This window comes from Dendrobates tinctorius, unplaced genomic scaffold (assembly GCF_039654945.1).
Source record: "Dendrobates tinctorius isolate UK_male_01 unplaced genomic scaffold, ASM3965494v1 ptg000124l, whole genome shotgun sequence".
NCBI classification, from domain to species: domain Eukaryota; kingdom Metazoa; phylum Chordata; class Amphibia; order Anura; family Dendrobatidae; genus Dendrobates; species Dendrobates tinctorius.
Window position 1 is genome coordinate 6445081 of NW_027361792.1, and position 19883 is coordinate 6464963.

The 19883-nt window shown below is 46.5% G+C and overlaps 1 protein-coding gene across 3 annotated transcripts in view; it reads right to left on the bottom strand.

Moving 5' to 3' along the window:
* Positions 1-19883, bottom strand: part of SLC1A2 (solute carrier family 1 member 2) — a 132827-nt gene that overhangs the window by 39298 nt on the left and 73646 nt on the right. For all 3 annotated transcript variants that reach the window (XM_073541811.1, XM_073541810.1, XM_073541812.1), the window contains exons 2-3: positions 9763-9902; positions 3340-3492 (exon numbers count right to left, since the gene is read on the bottom strand). In XM_073541811.1, the coding sequence (XP_073397912.1) occupies positions 3340-3492; positions 9763-9902 (293 nt within the window). The remainder of the gene's footprint in view (positions 1-3339; positions 3493-9762; positions 9903-19883) is intronic.

Here is a 19883-nt window from a genome sequence, read left to right on the forward strand (position 1 = left end):
TTTTCTCTGGCAGCCTCCGCCAAAGCGATCTGCCAATACCCCTTTGTTAGGTCTAGGGTCGTAATATACCGGGCTTTTCCTAACCGATCTATTAACTCGTCGACCCGGGGCATAGGATAAGCATCAAATTTTGAGACCGCATTCAGTTTCCTGAAGTCATTGCAGAACCGGATTGTGCCGTCCGGTTTAGGAATTACTGTAACACAAATCGGGCTGGACCAAGCACTGTGCGATTCCTCAATGACACCTAACTCTAACATTACCTTCACTTCTCGGGAAACGGCTTCACGGCGCGCTGCCGGAATTCTGTAGGGTTTCACGTGAACAGTGACACCAGGTTCCGTTACGATGTCATGTTTCATTAGCGTAGTCTGCCCGGGTTTTTCTGAGAAAAACTTTTGGTTGTGAAGTAGAAACTGCCTGACCTCAGTGTTTTGTCGCTCCGAGAGAGTCTCTGCAACCCATACCTCCGGTACGGTATGCGAGCAGACGGGACGGGCCAGCTCCGCTGACAAGGCAGACCGATCTTTCCAGGGTTTTATCAGATTTACATGATAAATCTGTTCAGGTTTCCGTTTACCTGCCTGGTATACTTTGTAGTTTACTTCACCAACTCTTTCCTTAATCTCAAAGGGGCCCTGCCACTTTGCCTGGAACTTACTGTCCACCGTGGGGACCAGGATCAACACCCTATCTCCGGGTGCAAACGTACGGATCTTGGCGCCCCTATCATAGATTCTTTTTTGGGCTCCTTGAGCCTGCATCATGTGTTCTTTGACGATAGGCATAACAGCCGCAATACGGTCCTGCATTTGTGTGACGTGATCTATCACCGTTTTAAACGGAGTGACCTGACCCTCCCAGGTTTCTTTTGCAACGTCTAACAGTCCACGAGGACGTCGGGCGTACAATAACTCGAAAGGCGAGAATCCCGTGGAAGACTGGGGTACTTCCCTGATGGCAAAAAGCAAATACGGAAGTAAATAGTCCCAGTTCTTCCCATCCTTGTCTATCACCTTTCTCAGCATCTGCTTCAGAGTTTTATTGAACCGTTCGACCAACCCGTCTGTTTGACGGTGATACACGGATGTGCGTAACGGTTCGATTTGTAACAGTCGGCAGAGCTCCTTCATTACCTTGGACATAAAGGGGGTTTATGTCTTCCGGGGAGACCTCTTCCAGGGGTTCGGGACCCACACGTGCCCTGGGAGAAGAATCATGTACACTATTACCCGAGGGCATCAACTGATTCTCCCACAATTGCCAGAAGTGTGGAAAATCCCGGCCCAGGATAACATCATGCAATAACGCCGGGACGAGTCCCACTTTATGTTGCACAGACCCATAGGAAGTAGTAATGCATATGACCGTGGTGAGGTATGAACAGGTGTCTCCATGCACACGTTACAGAAAATTTGTCTGATGGTCCAGTCGGGGCTGACACCAGACCGGCCTTCACCAGAGTCACCACACTTCCCGAGTCTAACAATGCCACCACATTTTTGCCATCAACAGTTAAATCACACAAGTGTTTTTCCACATCCTTTTGACCGGCATTCACACTCACTACCCGTGCAACCATAGACATGCGGTTTTTTGAGTCTGTGACGTCGCACTGCATGGGTTCAGTAGTGACCGGACAGTTCGCAGCAATATGTTCCATCTCTTGGCAGCGGAAACACCTAACGGGCCACTTGCTTAGACCATAGTTCGTTACTCTCGGCCTCGCAGTGCGGGCAGTCCCGTTTTCCTCCCCCACTGTCTTAGGGATTTTTCCATCTCTCCTACTCCCTGGAACAGTCTTACCGGTTCCACGTGGAGATGATGAAGAACGAGGTGGATTAGTGTCGTCTCGGAGTCCTTCCGCCACGGAGTAACGTTCAACCAGATCCACCAGTTGATCTGCCGTCGTAGGATTTCCATGGCTTACCCACTTCCTCAGGGCTGGCGGTATAGCTCTCAGGTACTTGTCCATGACGACTCTCTGGATTATCTCTGGCGCTTTCAATACCTCGGGTTGTAGCCACTTCTTCGTCACGTGGATCAGGTCGAACATCTGTGACCGCGGTGGTTTATCCGGCTGATAAGTCCATTGATGCACTCTCTGGGCACGGACAGCGGTCGTCACTCCCAGCCGGGCCAAGATCTCGGCTTTCAATTTGTCAAAGTCCTGTGCAGCTTCAGGTTCCAAGTCATAATACGCCTTTTGGGCCTCACCGGAAAGAAACGGGGCAATCAGGCCGGCCCATCGTGCCTTCGGCCATTTTTCTCGCACCGCCGTCCGTTCAAACGTGGTCAGGTATGCCTCGACGTCATCTTCGGTCATCATCTTCTGCCAGTACCGACTCACGTGAATCACTCTCGACTCTGCTTCCAGGTTAACCTCAGGTAAGCTTGCCAGGCGCTGCGCCACCTGCTGGAGAAGCGAACGATCGGTAGCTGTCATGTCCACCAACTCCTTCAGCTGGGCCATCATCACCCAATTAGCTTCTTGCTGGACGGCGGTGGACTGTACCAGCGCTTTCACCACGTCCTCCATGCTCATGCTTGCAACGTGATGCCCGCGTTCTCCACCACAATGTGATAAAACACTCCGGGATCGACTTTGCTGGGGTCAAAGGTCACATGCGTTCAGCATGAAACTCAGGCGCAGAGCTGGGATTCGGGTGTAACTGACCCTGGGTCAGGTTTATTAACGGTGAAAGCAATGCAAAAGGAAATAAAACATAAAACAAATCCTTGCCTGTCCGGCACTAACTAAACAATGGACAACCTAACTACCAACTGGCGGGCTTCTCCCGTCCAGCCAAACCACCGTTGCAGTGGGCACTGCTGTCACTGACGTGTGTCTCTCACACAGACAGACTCTCTGTGTTCCCAGGCTGAGACACTCACACAACCACCTGGCATCCTTTTATATCCACCTCCCATTATCCATTAGTAAGCAGGTGCGATACTGACCAGACTAGGCCACATAGGAAAGGAATCTGGGCGAGATATACCTGCCCTCATCCACTATTCCCACATGATTCTCACAGTAACTACCAAGCTCTGTGAGTCAGTCCTGATATGTAACTGCCAAGCATTGTGCCTCAGTCGTGAAATGTAACTGCCAAGCACTGTGCCAAAATCGATATGTAACTGCCAAGCTCGGTGCCTCAATCCTGATACATAAGCAACAGGCACTGTATCACAATAGTACATGTAGCTGTCATAACTACCCTCATTGAGTAATTGTAACCGCTATGCTAGTTGCTGTGCAATCGGCAAGAAGGGTAGAGATTTTAGGATCATCAGTAACACAAAAAATAGATTCCATTAATTCATCAATCCACTTACCGGTGATTAAACTAGAGATGATTAAAGGTAGAATCAACATCTTCAGCATCCTCATGAGAATGTCTCCGGGAAAGGCTATGACCATAACAATGTCAGGATGGATGGGCGATGCCATTCGAAGGAGTCCCCCGCACACTGCACCCATAATGACACCTGAAGAAGAGCGGAGTTGTTAAAAAATGTGAAAGTAAAACTAGAATAATGGAGGGAAATGCCATAGTTGGTCTAAATCAGTGTTTCCCAACTCCAGTCCTCAAGACCCACCAACAGGTCGAGTTTTGAGGATATCCTTAGTGATACACAGGTGATAATTTCATCACCTGCTCAAGCATTAAAGGGAATCTGTCACCCCTTTTTTCAAATATGAGCTGCCGGCACTGACATCAGGGGCTTATCTACAGCATTCTGTAATGCTGTAGATAAGCCCCCAATATAACCTGAAAGAGAAGAAAAAGGAGTTATATTATACTCACCGGGGGGCGGTCCGGTGGGTGTCGCGGTCCGGCGCCTCCCATCTTCATACGAAGCCGTCCTCTTCCTTCCTTCCTGTCGTGGTTCTGGCGCATGCGCATTGCAGGACTCTGCTCTGCTCTCAACAGGGAAGAGAAGTGCGCCTGCGCCGGAGCCACGACAGGAAGGAAGGAAGAGGACGGCATCGCATGAAGATGGGAGGCGCCGGACCACGACACCCATTGGACCGGACCGCCCCCCGGTGTGTATAATATACTGTAACTATTTTTTCTTCTCTTTCAGGTTCCATCGGGGACTTATCTACAGCATTACAGAATGCTGTAGATAAGCCCCCCGATGACAGTGCCGGCAGCTTATATTCGAAAAAAGGGGTGACAGACTCCCTTTAATTCCATCACCTATGCAATACTAAGGAAATCCTGAAAACATGACCTGCTGGAGGATCTTGAGGACTGGAGATGAGAAACACTGGTCTAGGTTTTCTAGTTCTGGAGTCTCCTTACGGCATTACCATATTTAGGACCCTCACCTATTAGGAAAATAGGGGCTTCACCACCATAGCTTGTGGATTCGCAGCCACCACATTCTCCATTGAGGATACTTTCTTTAAAAATACAAGTGCCACATTTGTCCCCCAGTTGTGTGTGATATTGCAGCTCAGTTCCATTCATTTCAACAGACCTGAGTGGTAATACCAGACACGACCCATGGACAGGAGTGGCGCTGTTTCTGTAAGAAATCTAATCTTGAACAACCCTTGTAAATTAGATTTTCTTTGTAAATCTCTACACACAACATACAAACCAAACCTACAGCATAACGAAAAAAAACTTGAGTAACTAATGAAAAAAAAAGCACAATGCTTATCTCGGCCATTCCTGCGAGCAATGACAGGACGTGTAATTAGTCACACACTTTATTTCGCTAATTGGGCATTTCTAGTCAACCATTTAAAATGAGTTTTCATCAGCGGCAAGTTGAGATTCCCGTGAGTCCTGGATGTTGTGTAAGGAAATGGAAATGCTGCCCATGTTCCCCCTTGAACAATATGTATAATGTTGATGCGTAATGTGAGCTGTGGAATTGTGTTATGGTGCTGGTATTGTATTCTACCCAGCAACAGGTAGTTGACAGGGACAGTGAAAGTTAATGTTTGGGACTAGCCCACAGTGGGAAGGGCTAAGCAGATGGAACAGATGTAGTTTTCTGTTAGGAATTAGATACGGTCTGGAGTGCAGAGAGAACAGAAATAAGTTGCAGAGTGAGCAGTACCGCATTTCATGAGTGTCTTTAGTAGTAAGAGGAAATCTGGAGAAAGAGTTAGCATTATCTGGAACAGTAACGAGGAAGAGTGACCGAGAGACAGAGTGATTTACCAGAGATGGGTCCTGGGAGAGGCCCAGAGTTTATAACCCTTAAAGGTAATAAGCCTAGACAGGACAGAATACATCAGATGAAGAGAGTATCCCAGGCGGGAGTTCCAGAGCACCATAGTTCCCCAGAGGGGAAAGACGACGAGGTACAGTGGGTCAAGTCAAGGACTTTTGCCAGCTGAACTGTAGTGTCGAGCTGGGAAGTGGTGAAGTACTGAGGAATAGTGAAGACCAAGAACAAGTAAAGAGAAAGGGATTGAATTTGTGTGTGGAAAACGTTACGCATCATGAAACAAACATTTGAGAAGATATGTACCCACTATCTACTGTATGTAACTCTCCACAAGTTAATGGTCAGTAAAAGGTTTTGAACTGGTGGTCTCCCTCATGAACGGTCAAGCAACTTCTCCTGGTCAACCAGCAACATCAGTTAAAATGCAGCCTTCAAAGGCCATAGCATAAATACACACACCCAGCCCTCACCTTCATGTACTGTGTCGGGGTGTAAGAGATGAGTACCTCACCCATGGCTACTGCCCCGTGCCACGCTACAATTGGCGTAGTCAGCCAGATCGAGTCTAGCAGCCGGCAAAGCTAAGTGATCTGGGGAAGACTCAAGTTATGCGGAAGATAGCGACGCATTCTAACATGTCGCCAAATATGAACTTTGTAATGGCGTTTAGTGGTGAAGAACAACCAAAAAGGGGCACAAAGACTTGTCCAACCCTCCAGAGGTTACGCTTAATGTTGGAACTAGAAGTGTCAGCCTACAGTGAGGAGTGGCCGCTGTGGAAAGATGAAATGGAAAGAAAAGACCCACCCAGGAAGGTGTGACTTAAGAAAACGGTCGGAAGAGATAGAGGAATGGGATAGTGAGTCGGAGAGAAAGGTGGAGCAGTGACGAAGGGGACCTTTCGACAAAAGAGACAGTGCCATTTGTGTGTTGGAATTCGAAAAGAGAGCAGTGTGGTATCATGACAGAGACAAAAGTAGTAACGGCGGAGTGGGAATTTTTGTTGGTGCGGAGAGTCCTGGAGCAGAGTGAGCCGTTCGAGGAGAGGATAGGGAGAGGACAATTGCCCCAGTTGATGGTGATGATGGAGGAAAAGGTGAGGCCGGGCAGCCTGATGAAGGTGATGAAGGCCGGATGTGAGCAGGAGACTGAGCCTCTGACTGCGGCCTGGTTTATGGCCCGCAAAAGGACCAAGCAGCTGGAAACCTTACGGGCCCATATGCTGGTGGGTTCTCCACCGACCTCAAAGGAAGGTACAAGGGAAGAAGAGGAGTCGTCTCTATGTTCCCAAGAAGAAGATGAAGGCTGGTGAGGAATGATAGAGTTGAAATATTGAAAAGTTCATGTTGTGCTCGTTGCACCCCGTAGGTCTGGAGCAGTTCAAGTCTCCAAAGTAACAAAGATCCAGCAGAGCTGGACCCAAGTGATCAGATCGCCACGGATGGCTGAACTTGTTGTTTTTCCCCCTGCTGGATTAAGAGACATTGCAGCTGCTGCAGGGTCCCACACCCAGACTGAGTCTGATCCAGGATGGACGTCATTCCTAAGGGCCTATGTGTGTAAATGTCTAATGGACAGGAGTGGAGTTGAAGAACTGTGTCCCCGTCCTACAGACTGATGGTGGGATAATGACTGTGCCCTTAATGTGAATGGGTACCCTTACAGGGATGGACTTTGCCATGTTGTGTGGCTTGAGGTCCCTTACAAAGAGGGGCCAAAGATAACCAGAGGGGCTGGTGCCAGCCAGGTTAACAAGGACTTAGTCAGTAGTCATGGTTCTGGGGTCCTAACCCCTGTAGGACTGGGTTGGTGATAGCTTCCGAGACTAAGAGAAACCTGCACTGTTCTTCATGTGTTGTGTAGTGAAATGTTTAGAGTCTTTTAGGTTTCAGATGGCTGAGGGTAGCCATTCTTAAAGAAGGGAGAAATGTACGGTGTTGACATTGTATTCTGCCCAGCAACAGGTAGTTATTATTATTGTTTATTTATATAGCACCATTAATTCCAAGGTGCTGTACATGAGAAGGGGGGTTACATTCAAAGTTATAGATATCGTTAACAGTAAACAATTTTCCACAACAAATTTACAATGACAAACAGGTACAGAGGGGAGAGGACCCTGTCCTTGCGGACTTACATTCTACGTTGAAAGGGATACTGAGAGTTAATGTTTGGGACTTGCCCTGAGTGTGAGAGGCTAAGCTGAAGGGACAGAGACAGCTTCCTGTGACAAGGTCAGAAAGGGCCTGGAGTGCAGAGAGAACAGAAGTAAGTTCTAGTGTGAGGTGTGCAACATTTTATGGGTGTCCTTAGTAGTAAGAGGAGACCGGGCGAAAGAGATAGCAAGATGCAGAGAAGAAACAAAGGAAGAGTGACTTAGAGACAGAGTGATTTACCAGAGTTGGGTCCTGGGAGGGGACGCCAAGCAGTACGGTCCAGAGTTTAGGTAACAGGCCTAGACAGGACGGAATATGCAGATGAAGAGAGTACCCGGGGCGAGATTTCTAGAGGATCAGTAGAAGAGAATAGAAGTACCGGCCATACTGGCACCAGAGGGGAAAGAAGACGTGGAAGCGCAGGTTGAGTAAAGGACTCTTGCTACCTGAACTGTAGTGTCGAGCTGGTTAGTGGTTATGTAGTGAGGAGAAGTGAAGGCAGAGAACAAGTAAAGAGAGAGAAGAGAAAGAGACTGAACCAGTGTGAGGACAATGCTACGTATTATGAAGGATACGCTTTAGAAGATATGTACCTGCTATCTACTGTATATAACCCTCCCCAAAATAATGTTCAGTAGAAGGTTTATTTTGAACTGATGTCTCCCTCATTGAATTGTCAAGCAGCAACATCGGTTACATGCGGCCTGCAAGGGCGTAGCGCCCCCACAGCACAAGTCCACACGCCCAGCTAGGACTCCCATTTAATGAGATTGGTACATCGCCCACGGCTTCTGCTCGCGCCACATTACAGATGATCAATCTCAGGAGCCCTTCAAAATATAGTACCTCCAAATATAGTACTGCAATACAACAGCCAGAGGGGCAATAGCACTGTGTTCAAAAATTCTATAGATCCCCAACATTTTGGGTCTCACCTGTCAGAAGATCCAGAAGGACCAGTGGTGAGGAATCTCCAATGCACAGAGCGGTGTCAGCTAGTACTGCTTTTCTTCCGTTGATAGCCCACACGGTGGCTGACTATCTGAATGAGTAGAGCAGCCATCAGCTGCTATATCATGTTGGTCACTGCTGGAAGCTCCTATGCAGAGCGTAAAAGCCGAAATAAGGTTGCTATAGGCTGCTCTGCTTTGCATAGGCGGTGACCTACTGTAGATGAAAAAGCTCTCAATACAATGAAGTGAGCTTTGTCATCTCAGTCGCTGCCTATGCAGGGCTCAGCAGCCAATGATAAACTCATATAGATTGCTGCGCTCTGCATAGGCAGAGACCGAGATGATGGAGCCTAATCTAATTAACGGAGACTGTATTGAATCATGTGCACCATATATTATTCTACCATAGAGCTCTACCTCTCCTCTCACTTGAAATTTCATGAGAGGAGAAACAGAGACTTCCTGGTAGAGTCATTGTCCCATTGTTGGCTAAGGTTAGGGTTAGGGTTAGTGCTAGGGTTAGGGTTAGGAGTAAGATTAGGTCTAGGGTTAGGGTAATAAAATATTTGCAATTCATTAAAAAAAATCTAAAAAGAAATATCGTAACAATTTAAACTTTTCATTTTTCTTGCCAAATTTCAGTAAAAAGCAGAAAAAAACTAGAAGGCAAAAAAGGGAAAGTACGGTATTAGCAGTATTTTCTTAGAATACAACAAATGTGCTTGAGGGATAAGAGGATGAATACTGGACTGGCGGAAGAGACTGCGGGAGTGCTAATGGTTCAGGGGGCAGGAGGTCCTAGATTACTGCCTTCCCCAGGCGCTGGCAGCCCACACTATACTACTGCAATGCAGTGCACAAATAACTGCACCATACAGCCTCTGTATACATCTCATCATGAGAAAGCGACCTCTACATGCAACAAACAGAGCAACAATAATAGGAATTAAGGGTTTAGGACTTTTGGATTTGGTCTGAAGGTCCTGCTACCAATACGACCTCTAGATGTGATGGTGCGTACCAAGATCACCACCACTATGGGACACCTTTCCCCAGGTACGGACTGGGGCTGGAATTCAGTCGTGGCATTTGAAATTACACAAGCCCATGCTGTCCCCGTCCCCAAGCACCAGATGGGATATATTACTAATATTACCATGGATGGAGGAAAGGAAGACCAGTATTTCTAATGATACCCGTGGTCTGCTGGGGTAAGTGAGTCAGCGACTTTGTGCTTTGTCACAACTCTTAACAGTATGGGCGTCTTGAGAACACCGATTCTGTTAACAATGTAGCAGACAAGGCAGCCCACGACCATTTGCCAGAATTGCCAGATGGCCAGTCCGGCCCTGCGTGTCCCTGCTCTTCACTGTAGAACCCTAGGTCTGTGTATATATGCCATGTAACCTCCATCCAAAATATCCATCAAGGCGGTGTATTATTGGTCATGGACTTACCAAATACTGTGAGGGAAAGCAGCAGGTTTCCTCGGATCTTGTCGCACATTCTCAGGCATGGCGATCGGGGGTGCACTTCGTCTGAGGTTAGTTGGCTCTCATGCATACGCACTTCCACCTGTTTTGGGGTGTTGTTGGCACTAGAAGAGAAAAGGCTCAGATATGTTAGTCACTTGGACACGTGGGGGGCAAGCCCTCCTTTGGTTCGTATCAAAATACAATAGCTTTCCTATGTGCCTCAACTCAGGTATTGCAATGGGACAATATCTGGTGTCCGAAGAGGATGCAATGGTTACTCACAATTTGACAAAATTTCCTATATCTGCAGCTCCTGCAGAAGCCAAAAGTGAATAGAATTCCCGTTTGGGGACTGTGAATTGGTCATTCTTGGGTATTGCTGCTCAGATGAGCTGCAGTACCCAAGAACGGCCACTATAGAGAGTATGGTGCTGTGCTGTTCTGGCAGCAGCGATACCTGAAAAGAGCTGATTAGTATGTGGTTCCGGGAGTCGGACACCCACTGATGGATGACCTATCCTAAAAATAAATCATCAATATTTAAGTCTTGAACAACCCCTTTAAGAGTTCTGAACCAGAGCTCCAGACCTCCATCCTTCTTCTATCCAAACTACTATAGCTATATTAGACAGAGAGAGTCCACTTTGTACAATTCCTACTTGTTATAAGAGTCCCTTGATTGTAAGCGTATCACAATGATGAGATTTTCAGCAATCAGCTGTCAACTATAGAGAGATCTGGCGATGAGTGTTCAATTTCCCTGCAGTGCCTCCAGAGGACACATTAGGTATTACAAGGTTTCCATTCATATCAGAGGACTCACTGCATGTCGCAGGACAAGAAAGGTTCTCCAGAGAAAGACATGATCTTCGTAACTGTTATACTTTGGTCAAGAAAAGAGGACTCTGAACCGATGCCCCCCCCCCAACTTGTTAACTCAGAATACCCTAATATGGGGTGTGATGACGGGATAACCCCAAAGACTGGTTAGAGACCATTGTAAAACTGCAAATTAGGAGCCAATTCTATCTCCTAGGTGGTCCTGAGTGTGCACCTCTGGGGACCACCCCAATCCTTCTGGTTCTTCCCATCGCTCAGATACCGAAGCAAAAATCAAGTGATCTTGCATTGACACCAAAGAGATTGGAGGAGCCAAGAGCATTGGGCAACCAGAAGAACGGTGCCAAGGATAGGCAAGCAGGATTTTAGGAGCTGCTTTTATTTCACTGTCATCATTTCTCCAATGGATATGTAAAAAGAAAAAATAATATCATAGGGTCTCCATTCATTTTTGTACGTTCTTAGACCCCCCCAAACCCAACTGTTAGCAACACGACCCCATTTACAGGGAAGATCTTGAAAGATTCATCAAAGCATAACGCAGTGATAAACAGACTGCATAAACACTGGATGACCGCAATAATGCAAACACAGCTCGGACTCAGGATGTTTCATAAGGAAACGACCCCCATCATTTATCCGCAGGAAGCCTCAATATGTCTCGGACTACTGTGATTTATATTAGGGAAAGCTGGGGCGCAGATGAACTGTGAGCACAAAGAGGAGACATTTGCCAGTAAACAACAGTTTGTGTTATTTTGCTTAATTTAATTTGTTATGAGCGGAACATCTGTCGGGGTTTTTAGCGATTTCCATGGAAACGGAAGTATCAGCGGCGACAATTATAGCTTCTGTCAGCGGCGGTATTTATAGGATAAGGTGATACATGCATGTCAGACTGTCAGCTCTTGTGACAACCTACAGAAGGCGCTAAAATAGACAGTCACGTGCAACTGCAAACGAGATGTACGGTAAACCATATGGAGGACTAGTTGCCATTTACTAATTTCTTACATTTTTTTTAGCATTATGCTCAGTTAAGACATTTAATTTCTTACTTAGGATTCATGTGTGCAATCTCCCAGCAGCGACCCCGCAGGCAAAATAAAGTATTACAACGTTCTGGTCCTCCAAAGTTAGAGTTTTTGTAGCCATTCTCTGCACTGGTTAGTAGATAAGGGTCATGAAATAAGGACCTACAAAGTCAGTAGCTAATGCTTTTTCTTATATGTGAATTTTTATTCTAAGATGCAGAACCCAGAAGTAGGCCAGAAGTGGACAAAGAATAGAGAAATCGACCTCGTAATGAGATTTTCTGCTAGCGTTTGAAATACATTGCACTTATCACCATGATCATCTTCTGATATAGAATAGGACAGGAGAACTATACCAGCCGTTCCCGCACACGAGCCCAAAGATATCCGCAAGTGTGCCATCACCGGCCTAGCTCTACTGCAAAGCAGAGAGGTGAGCGCCGTGGAGATGGATTACCCCTTTAATATATAGGGTGGGCTATGAAATGCAGAACCATGTTTCTTCCTGAAACAATCCTCGCTACTTATGACACAGGTGACACAGAGGGCTGGCTATTGTGGCCATCAGGACTAAAAGGGCCCAATTACTTCACATGCCACTATATATATATATCAAACTTAAAGAAACCCTTTTGACTCACATAAACCATAAAAAAATGTGCAAGTACCTTTCCTGCTATGGCAAAGCCATAATTTAGCTATTTTTGGGTGTACCACAGAACCCAAGGTTTGGTTGGGGCTTTGCTACCATTGCTAATACTGTAGCTTCATCACCAGGATCGGACTAGGGTTCCAATAGTCCAGCAGAGGAGATATTTATACGGGGTCCGTGCAGAATATAGTGGCCCAAGTGGCAAATAAATGATTTAGAAGTCACCTCCCCAAATCTGGTTGTCTTCTTCTGAGCTACTAAGGCTTACTATTGCGTCAGAGCTTGGTCCATCGGTGGAGTTTTTTGGTACTGCAACGGGCCAGTCCAACCCTACGTACCACCAGCCGGCTGCCCCGAAGGCTTCAGATGTTTATTTTTCTCATCTAAGATATTAGAAGAAAAAATGACCTAGAAATTAAGATAATAATCCCTTTAATCTGGGTCCTGTGGACCATAGAAGGGAGAATGCTGGTTGCAGCACATTGCCCCTCGCTCAACAGATTTAGATAAACTCACAATTCTTCCTGAGCCGTTACATTATCTAGAATTCTTCTCCTGGCTTCATCCGTCCATCGCGCTAAATAAAATTCTTGCCAAGTCTCATTCTGCAAGACTGAATCTAATTCATTGCCGTCTCCTGGGTATGAATGAGACTCTGGGGGACCACATTTATCATGAATTACACAGCCAGTGGAGGCTAATGCAGGGTCACTGCTCCATTAACGAGTACAAGAGGCTTCTATGGGAAACGGCGAGGAGTAGCGGGACTCCGGGTACATGGCTACCGCTATTACGCATTCCTAATGTTCATTAGACGTAACATATAATAGTGCGAGGTAGTGATGGATCTCTGGGGTAGGATGGGAACAATAGCGCCAGCGGTTTTTATAAATACCACATATGTACTATTATAGAGAAAAGTACTGAACCCCCCTCAATTGTTGAACTCCAGTTTCTACTCCTGCCCCATCACACTCAGTGTATATAATCTGGCCCCATTGCCCCCCAGTGTATATCATCTGCCCCATTGCCCCCCAGTGTATATAATCTGGCCCCATTGCCCCCCAGTGTATATCATCTGCCCCATTGCCCCCCAGTGTATATAATCTGGCCCCATTGCCCCCCAGTGTATATCATCTGCCCCATTGCCCCCCAGTCCATATCGCATGGACCCATCACACCCAGTATATATCATCTGGCCTCATTGCCTCCCAGTATATATCATCAGGCCCCATTGCCCCCCCAGTGTATATCATCTGCCCAATTGCTCCACCCCAGTGAATATCATCTTGCCCCACTGCCCCCAAGTGTATATTATCTGGCCCCATCACACCCGGTGTATATCATCCAGCCCCTTTGCCCCCCAGTCCCCATCGCATGGACCCATCGCACCTAGTGTATATAATCTGGCCCCATTGCCCCCCAGTCCATATCGCATGGACCCATCACACCTAGTGTATATCATCTGGCCCCATCACACCCAGTGTAGATCATCTGGCCTCATTGCCCCCCCAGTGTATATCATCTGCCCAATTGCTCCACCACAGTGAATATCATCTTGCCCCACTGCCCCCAAGTGTATATTATCTGGCCCTATTGCACCCGGTGTATATAATCTGGCCCCATTGCCCACCAGTGTATATCATCAGGCCCCATTGCCCCCCAGTGTATATCATCTGACGTCATTACCCCCCAGTGAATATCATCTGGCCCCATTACCCCCCAGTGTATATAATCAGATCCCACTGCCCCCCCCCAGTGAATATAATCTAGCCCCATTACCCCCCCAGTGAATATCATCTGGCCCCATTACCCCCCCAGTGAATATCATCTGGCCCCATTACCCCCCAGTGTATATAATCAGATCCCACTCCCCCCCCCCGTGAATATAATCTAGCCCCATTACCCCCCCAGTGAATATCATCTGGCCCCATTACCCCCCCAGTGAATATCATCTTGCGCCATTGCCCCCAGTGTATATCATCTAATCCCACTGCCCTCCCCATTGAATATCATCTGGCCCCATTACCCCCCCAGTGAATATCATCTTGCGCCATTGCCCCCAGTGTATATCATCTAATCCCACTGCCCTCCCCATTGAATATCATCTGGCCCCATTGCTCCCACCAGTGTATATAATATGATCCCCTTGCCCCGAGTGTATAACATCCGCCTCACTGTTTGCATTTACTAACATGTGTGACAAAATGGCTGCTGGTAGAGAACTGACCAATACCAGAGGAATCCTGTAATAGGAGCCACCAGCAAACAGAAGGAACTGCAGAAAGTTAGCCAGGAAATGGAGACTCTGTAAAGTTACAGAACGGGGGACAGAGGGCAGAAAAGTCACCACCGCACTGCTGACCCCATAACTGCAGAGTCCAGACTTCCTCTGGTATCAGCACAAACACTGCGCCCCCGCCGGGAGCTTCATGGCCGAGCAGCTGCATGCAGCCGTACATCACCAAGCACAATGCCGAGCGTCTGATGGAGTGGTGTAAAGCGGCCACCACTGGACTCTGGAGGAGACGTGTTCTGTGCAGTGACGGATCGCACTTCTCTCTCTGCCTCTGATGGAGGAGTCTGGGTTTGGTGATTCCAGGAGGACGTTACCCCCTGACTGCATTGTGCCCCCTGTACAGATGGTGGAGGAGGATAATGCTATGGGCTGTTATCAGGGGGCGGCCTCGGACCCTCAGCTCCAGTGATGGGAAATCTTCATCTTCAGCACAAGACATTGTGGACAATTGTAGCTTCAGCTTTATGGGATCAGTTTAGGGAAGACCCTTATCTGCCCCCCATGACTGTGCCCAGTGCACAAGCTCCATGTAGACATGGGAGGGGAGAACATGAGCGGCCGCACAAAACCCAAACCTCAGCCCCATTCAACACCTAGACCAGAAATTGTGACCCCGGCCTCTCCTCAACATAATGGTCTTCTCAGAATAGCGGTTGCTGTTATATCTGCAGGTGACCTAATTTTAATATTATTTTCTTTTTTTTAGGGGTTATATCCATAAAACTATTTAAGAGAAAAACTGTCTGTCGCCCATAGCAACCAATCACAGCGCAGCTTTCATTATTCAACAGCAGAATACAACATGAAAGCTGTGCTGTGATTGGTTGCTATGGGCCACAAAGACAGTTCCAGAAGTTCCCCCCCATTTTGTTGCCATGGTTTACCATTGTCATGCTTTCGGCTTGCTGTCAGTGAATGACGACATTAATGTATATTATCTATTTTACATCTAGAGATAGAAAACCAGTCTGGAGAGATAATCACAGGATTTTCCCCTTAGATCTCAGTTTCATTTAATAGTTTTTCTCCAAGATAAGCTTGGAAGTGTCACGAAGAAAACGTCAACTCTTAGGCTGGTTTCACACTAGCGTTTTTTTGCGCATGCGTCCTTTTCCCCTATCTTTAACATGGGTGCGCATGGTCTGGCGTTTGCACGCGTTCGTACGCGTTTTACGTGCGCATGCGTTTTTTTGTAGTGTGCGCCCAAGCGCGTCGGACGCAACCTGTTGCATTTTTGGCCCGTCCGACCTGTCTCAAAAAAACGCATGCGCACGGAATGCGCCAAAAAACACATTACAGTCTATGGGAACGCAGATGCGTTTTTTGTATGCGTTTGCACTGCGCAAAAGCGCAGCGCAAAAAAACGCTAGTGTGAAACTAGACTTATACACAGGAAAATAGGAAAGGGATGATCAGTGGTAGAGATGGAGAAATCAATTCATCAGCCATGTCGGCAAACGTTGGCTAATTTTGGTGTGACAGGCCGACCATCTGATGTAAATGAGTCCCCCGACCCTGTTCTCTGGGGGGATAGAAGGACTGGGCCGAGGCTTTCGCTTGTATCTACCATTTGCTTCCTCCATTTTTAAAAATATTGCAAAAAGTCTGAGTCACCCCTCCCTTTTCCTAATACAAAAATAAAGAAATTAGAAAAATATATATTTGTCATCGCCAGGTGTGCGAAAATCTGATCTATCAAAGTATATAAATTACCTGGTCAGTAAATGTCAAAAAGAAAAAAAAAAAAAAAATCAAAATGATTAAGTGTTTATATTTCTGGTTACTGCATCTCTCCTCAATAAAAAAGTGATAAAAAAAATTAAAAGTATTAATAAAAAGGACGACTTGACATGCAAAGAAAGAATCTCCAGTGGCAGAAAAACAAAACATTTCTCAGAAAATGAGGACACAAACCAAATTTTTTTAAAAATATATATACATACATACACACACACACACACACTATACAAGTTTGATATCACCATTGTCACACTGGCCTGGAGAGTCATTTTTCTAGGTCATTTTAAGGCTAATTTCACATTTGCGTCTTTGTGCGCAGCGCATCGTGCGCAATAGAAACGCATGCAAAAATCCGCATCATGCGTTTTTGCATGCGTTTGCGGTTTTTATGTGCATACGTTCTCTAGGGGTTAAAACCAGTGTCTACACATTTTTACTCCAAAAACGCATGCGCGCAAAAGCGCAGACGAACGCATGTCCGTGCGCACGCCTGCGTTCCCATAGACTGTAATGCGTTATTTTGTCACATTCCATGCGCAAGCTTTTTTAAGCCTTTTGGCGGACCAAAAAATGCAACAGGTTGCGTCTGGCGCGCCTAGGCGCACACCTTGAAAAAACGCATGTGCACGAAAACGCATACGAACGCATGCAAACGCAAGACCATGTGCCCCCCATGTTAAACATAGGCATGCATGACGCATGCGCATGGACGCGCACGATGCGCTGCGCAAAAAAAAAAACGCTGATGTGAAACCAGCCTTACTGCATATTAAATGGAGTCATAAAAACAAAACCCAAAAACACTGGCGAAGTTGCATTATTTTTTTTTACCATTTCACCAAACTTTTCAGTAAAAATTGTGTTATTAAAAATTACTAGTCATGCAAAAAAAACAACAACGCGAGCCTTCATACAGCCATACTGATGAGGGATCAGTGATGAGCCAACGTGCTCGGAGTGTTATATGAGCATGCTCGGGTGCTAGCCGAGTGTCTTCGGCGCGCTCGAAAAATATAGTCGAGTCCTCGCAGCAGTTCGACAGGTGCAACACATGCACGGATTGCCTATCAAATGGAATCCCTGCATGCTGTGAACAGCTGCGAGACATGTAGGCGCGGGGACTCTGAACATATTTTATGAGCGCGCCAAAGACACTCGGTTAGCACCCGAGCATGCTCAGATAACACCTTATCCGAGTACGTTCACTAATGAGCTCATGGAAAAAGGAGAGGAAAAAGATGGAACCCCAAAAACTGATTTGGCATTGGGGCAAAGTGGTGGTTCTGGGAATGGCGTCTGCACAGGTCATGGCCCCTACATGGGGGAGCAGGAAGATGGTGGGTAATCTGCCTTTGCACTTGGGTTTTCTGCCTCCTGAGCACGCTACTTCTCCGGCCCGCGCTGAAAGGATTACGAGAGTGAAGCCCAGTGTTAAGGAATCTCATGAGGCGCTTTATTTGGGTCTGAAGGCTTAGCGTTCGCCTTTTATCCTCTCTCTCCAAGCTGCTTCCCTCGGCCGTGCTCAGTATGGCACAGAATACCGGCCATCTGCTAAGAGACGCTGCAATGGAGCAATCCCTTTAACCAACAATATGCAGCCACATTTGCCGGCCGTGCTGTTGTGGAGTATGTGGGGTATATTTAGTAGGAATAATCTTCCCCTCTCTTAACCCTGACGCACTCATTAATTACAAGGACACGCTCCTAGTCACAGGCGGCAAGAAGGCCGCGATCCTACAAGACCTTGACCTTGACCAAGTTGGGAAAACTTTACATTTCGAGAAAATCTTGTAAAGTCACGTCCTAACCCTCGATCCATCCAGCTCAGTTACATGGGGAAAAGTATTGGACCCCCCCGTTTTAGCCATTTTTTCCCTTCACTTTCTTATTGTTGCGTTCCACAAGCCATAACTTTTGTATTTCTTCTGCAACATAGTCCTATGAGGGCTTGTCGGCTTGATTTCGGTTGTACTTGTCAGTAGTAACATTTTGAGGTTCCTACAACTTATTGGAAAAAAACTTCTTTTAACTCATTTATTCTCATTTGCACAAGGAAAGACTAGAAGCAATGGGATGAAACTGAATGGGAGGAGACACAGATTAGATATTAGAAAAAACTTAGACAGTTAGAGTGATCAATGAGTGGAACAAGCTGCCACGAGAAGTGGCGAGTTCTCCTTCAATGGAAGTCTTCAAACAGAGGCTGGACAGACATCTGACTGGGATGATTTAGTGAATCCTGCTTTGAGCAGGGGGTTGGACCAGATGGCCCAGGAGGTCCCTTCCAACTCTATCATTCTATGATTCTATGATTCATTATTAGAAGGAATATAAGCAGAATGGAAATTCCGCTACTGTTAAATTTTTACACTTTTGTAGGGTTAACTAAAAAAAAGGGTTAACTTTATTCTTTCCTTCTGCACGATTTGCGGCAATTACCAAACTAAAATAGCTTTGAGGGGGTTTGTTTGCTTTTTCACAATCCATTTTTTTCTATTATATTAAATATTACTGCATAGTATGCATAAAAATTTATTATATATATACACTCACTGGCCACTTTATTAGGTACACCTGTCCAACTGTGTGTTAAGACTTAATTTCTAATCAGCCAATCACATGGCGGCAACTCAGTGCATTTAGGCATGTAGACATGGTCAAGACAATCTCCTGCAGTTCAAACCGAGCATCAGTATGGGGAAGAAAGGTGATTTGAGTGCCTTTGAACGTGGCATGATTGTTGGTGCCAGAAGGGCTGGTCTGAGAATTTCAGAAACTGCTGATCTACTGGGATTTTCACGCACAACCATCTCTAGGGTTTACAGAGAATGGTCCGAAAAAGAAAAAAAATCCAGTGAGCGGCAGTTCTGTGGCCGGAAATGCCTTGTTGATGCCAGAGGTCAGAGGAGAATGGGCAGACTGGTTCGAGCTGATAGAAAGGCAACAGTGACTCAAATTGCCACCCGTTACAACCAAGGTAGGCAGAAGAGCATCTCTGAACGCACAGTGCGTCGAACTTTGAGGCAGATGGGCTACAGCAGCAGAAGACCACACTGGGTACCACTCCTCTCAGCTAAGAACAGGAAACTGAGGCTACAATTTGCACAAGCTCATCGAAATTGGACAGTAGAAGATTGGAAAAACGTTGCCTGGTCTGATGAGTCTCGATTTCTGCTGCGACATTCGGATGGTAGGGTCAGAATTTGGCGTAAACAACATGAAAGCATGGATCCATCCTGCCTTGTATCAACGGTTCAGGCTGGTGGTGGTGGTGTCATGGTGTGGGGAATTTTTTCTGGGCACTCTTTGGGCCCCTTGGTACCAATTGAGCATCGTTGCAACGCCACAGCCTACCTGAGTATTGTTGCTGACCATGTCCATCCCTTTATGACCACAATGTACCCAACATCTGATGGCTACTTTCAGCAGGATAATGCGCCATGTCATAAAGCTCGAATCATCTCAGATTGGTTTCTTGAACATGACAATGAGTTCACTGTACTCAAATGGCCTCCTCAGTCACCAGATCTCAATCCAA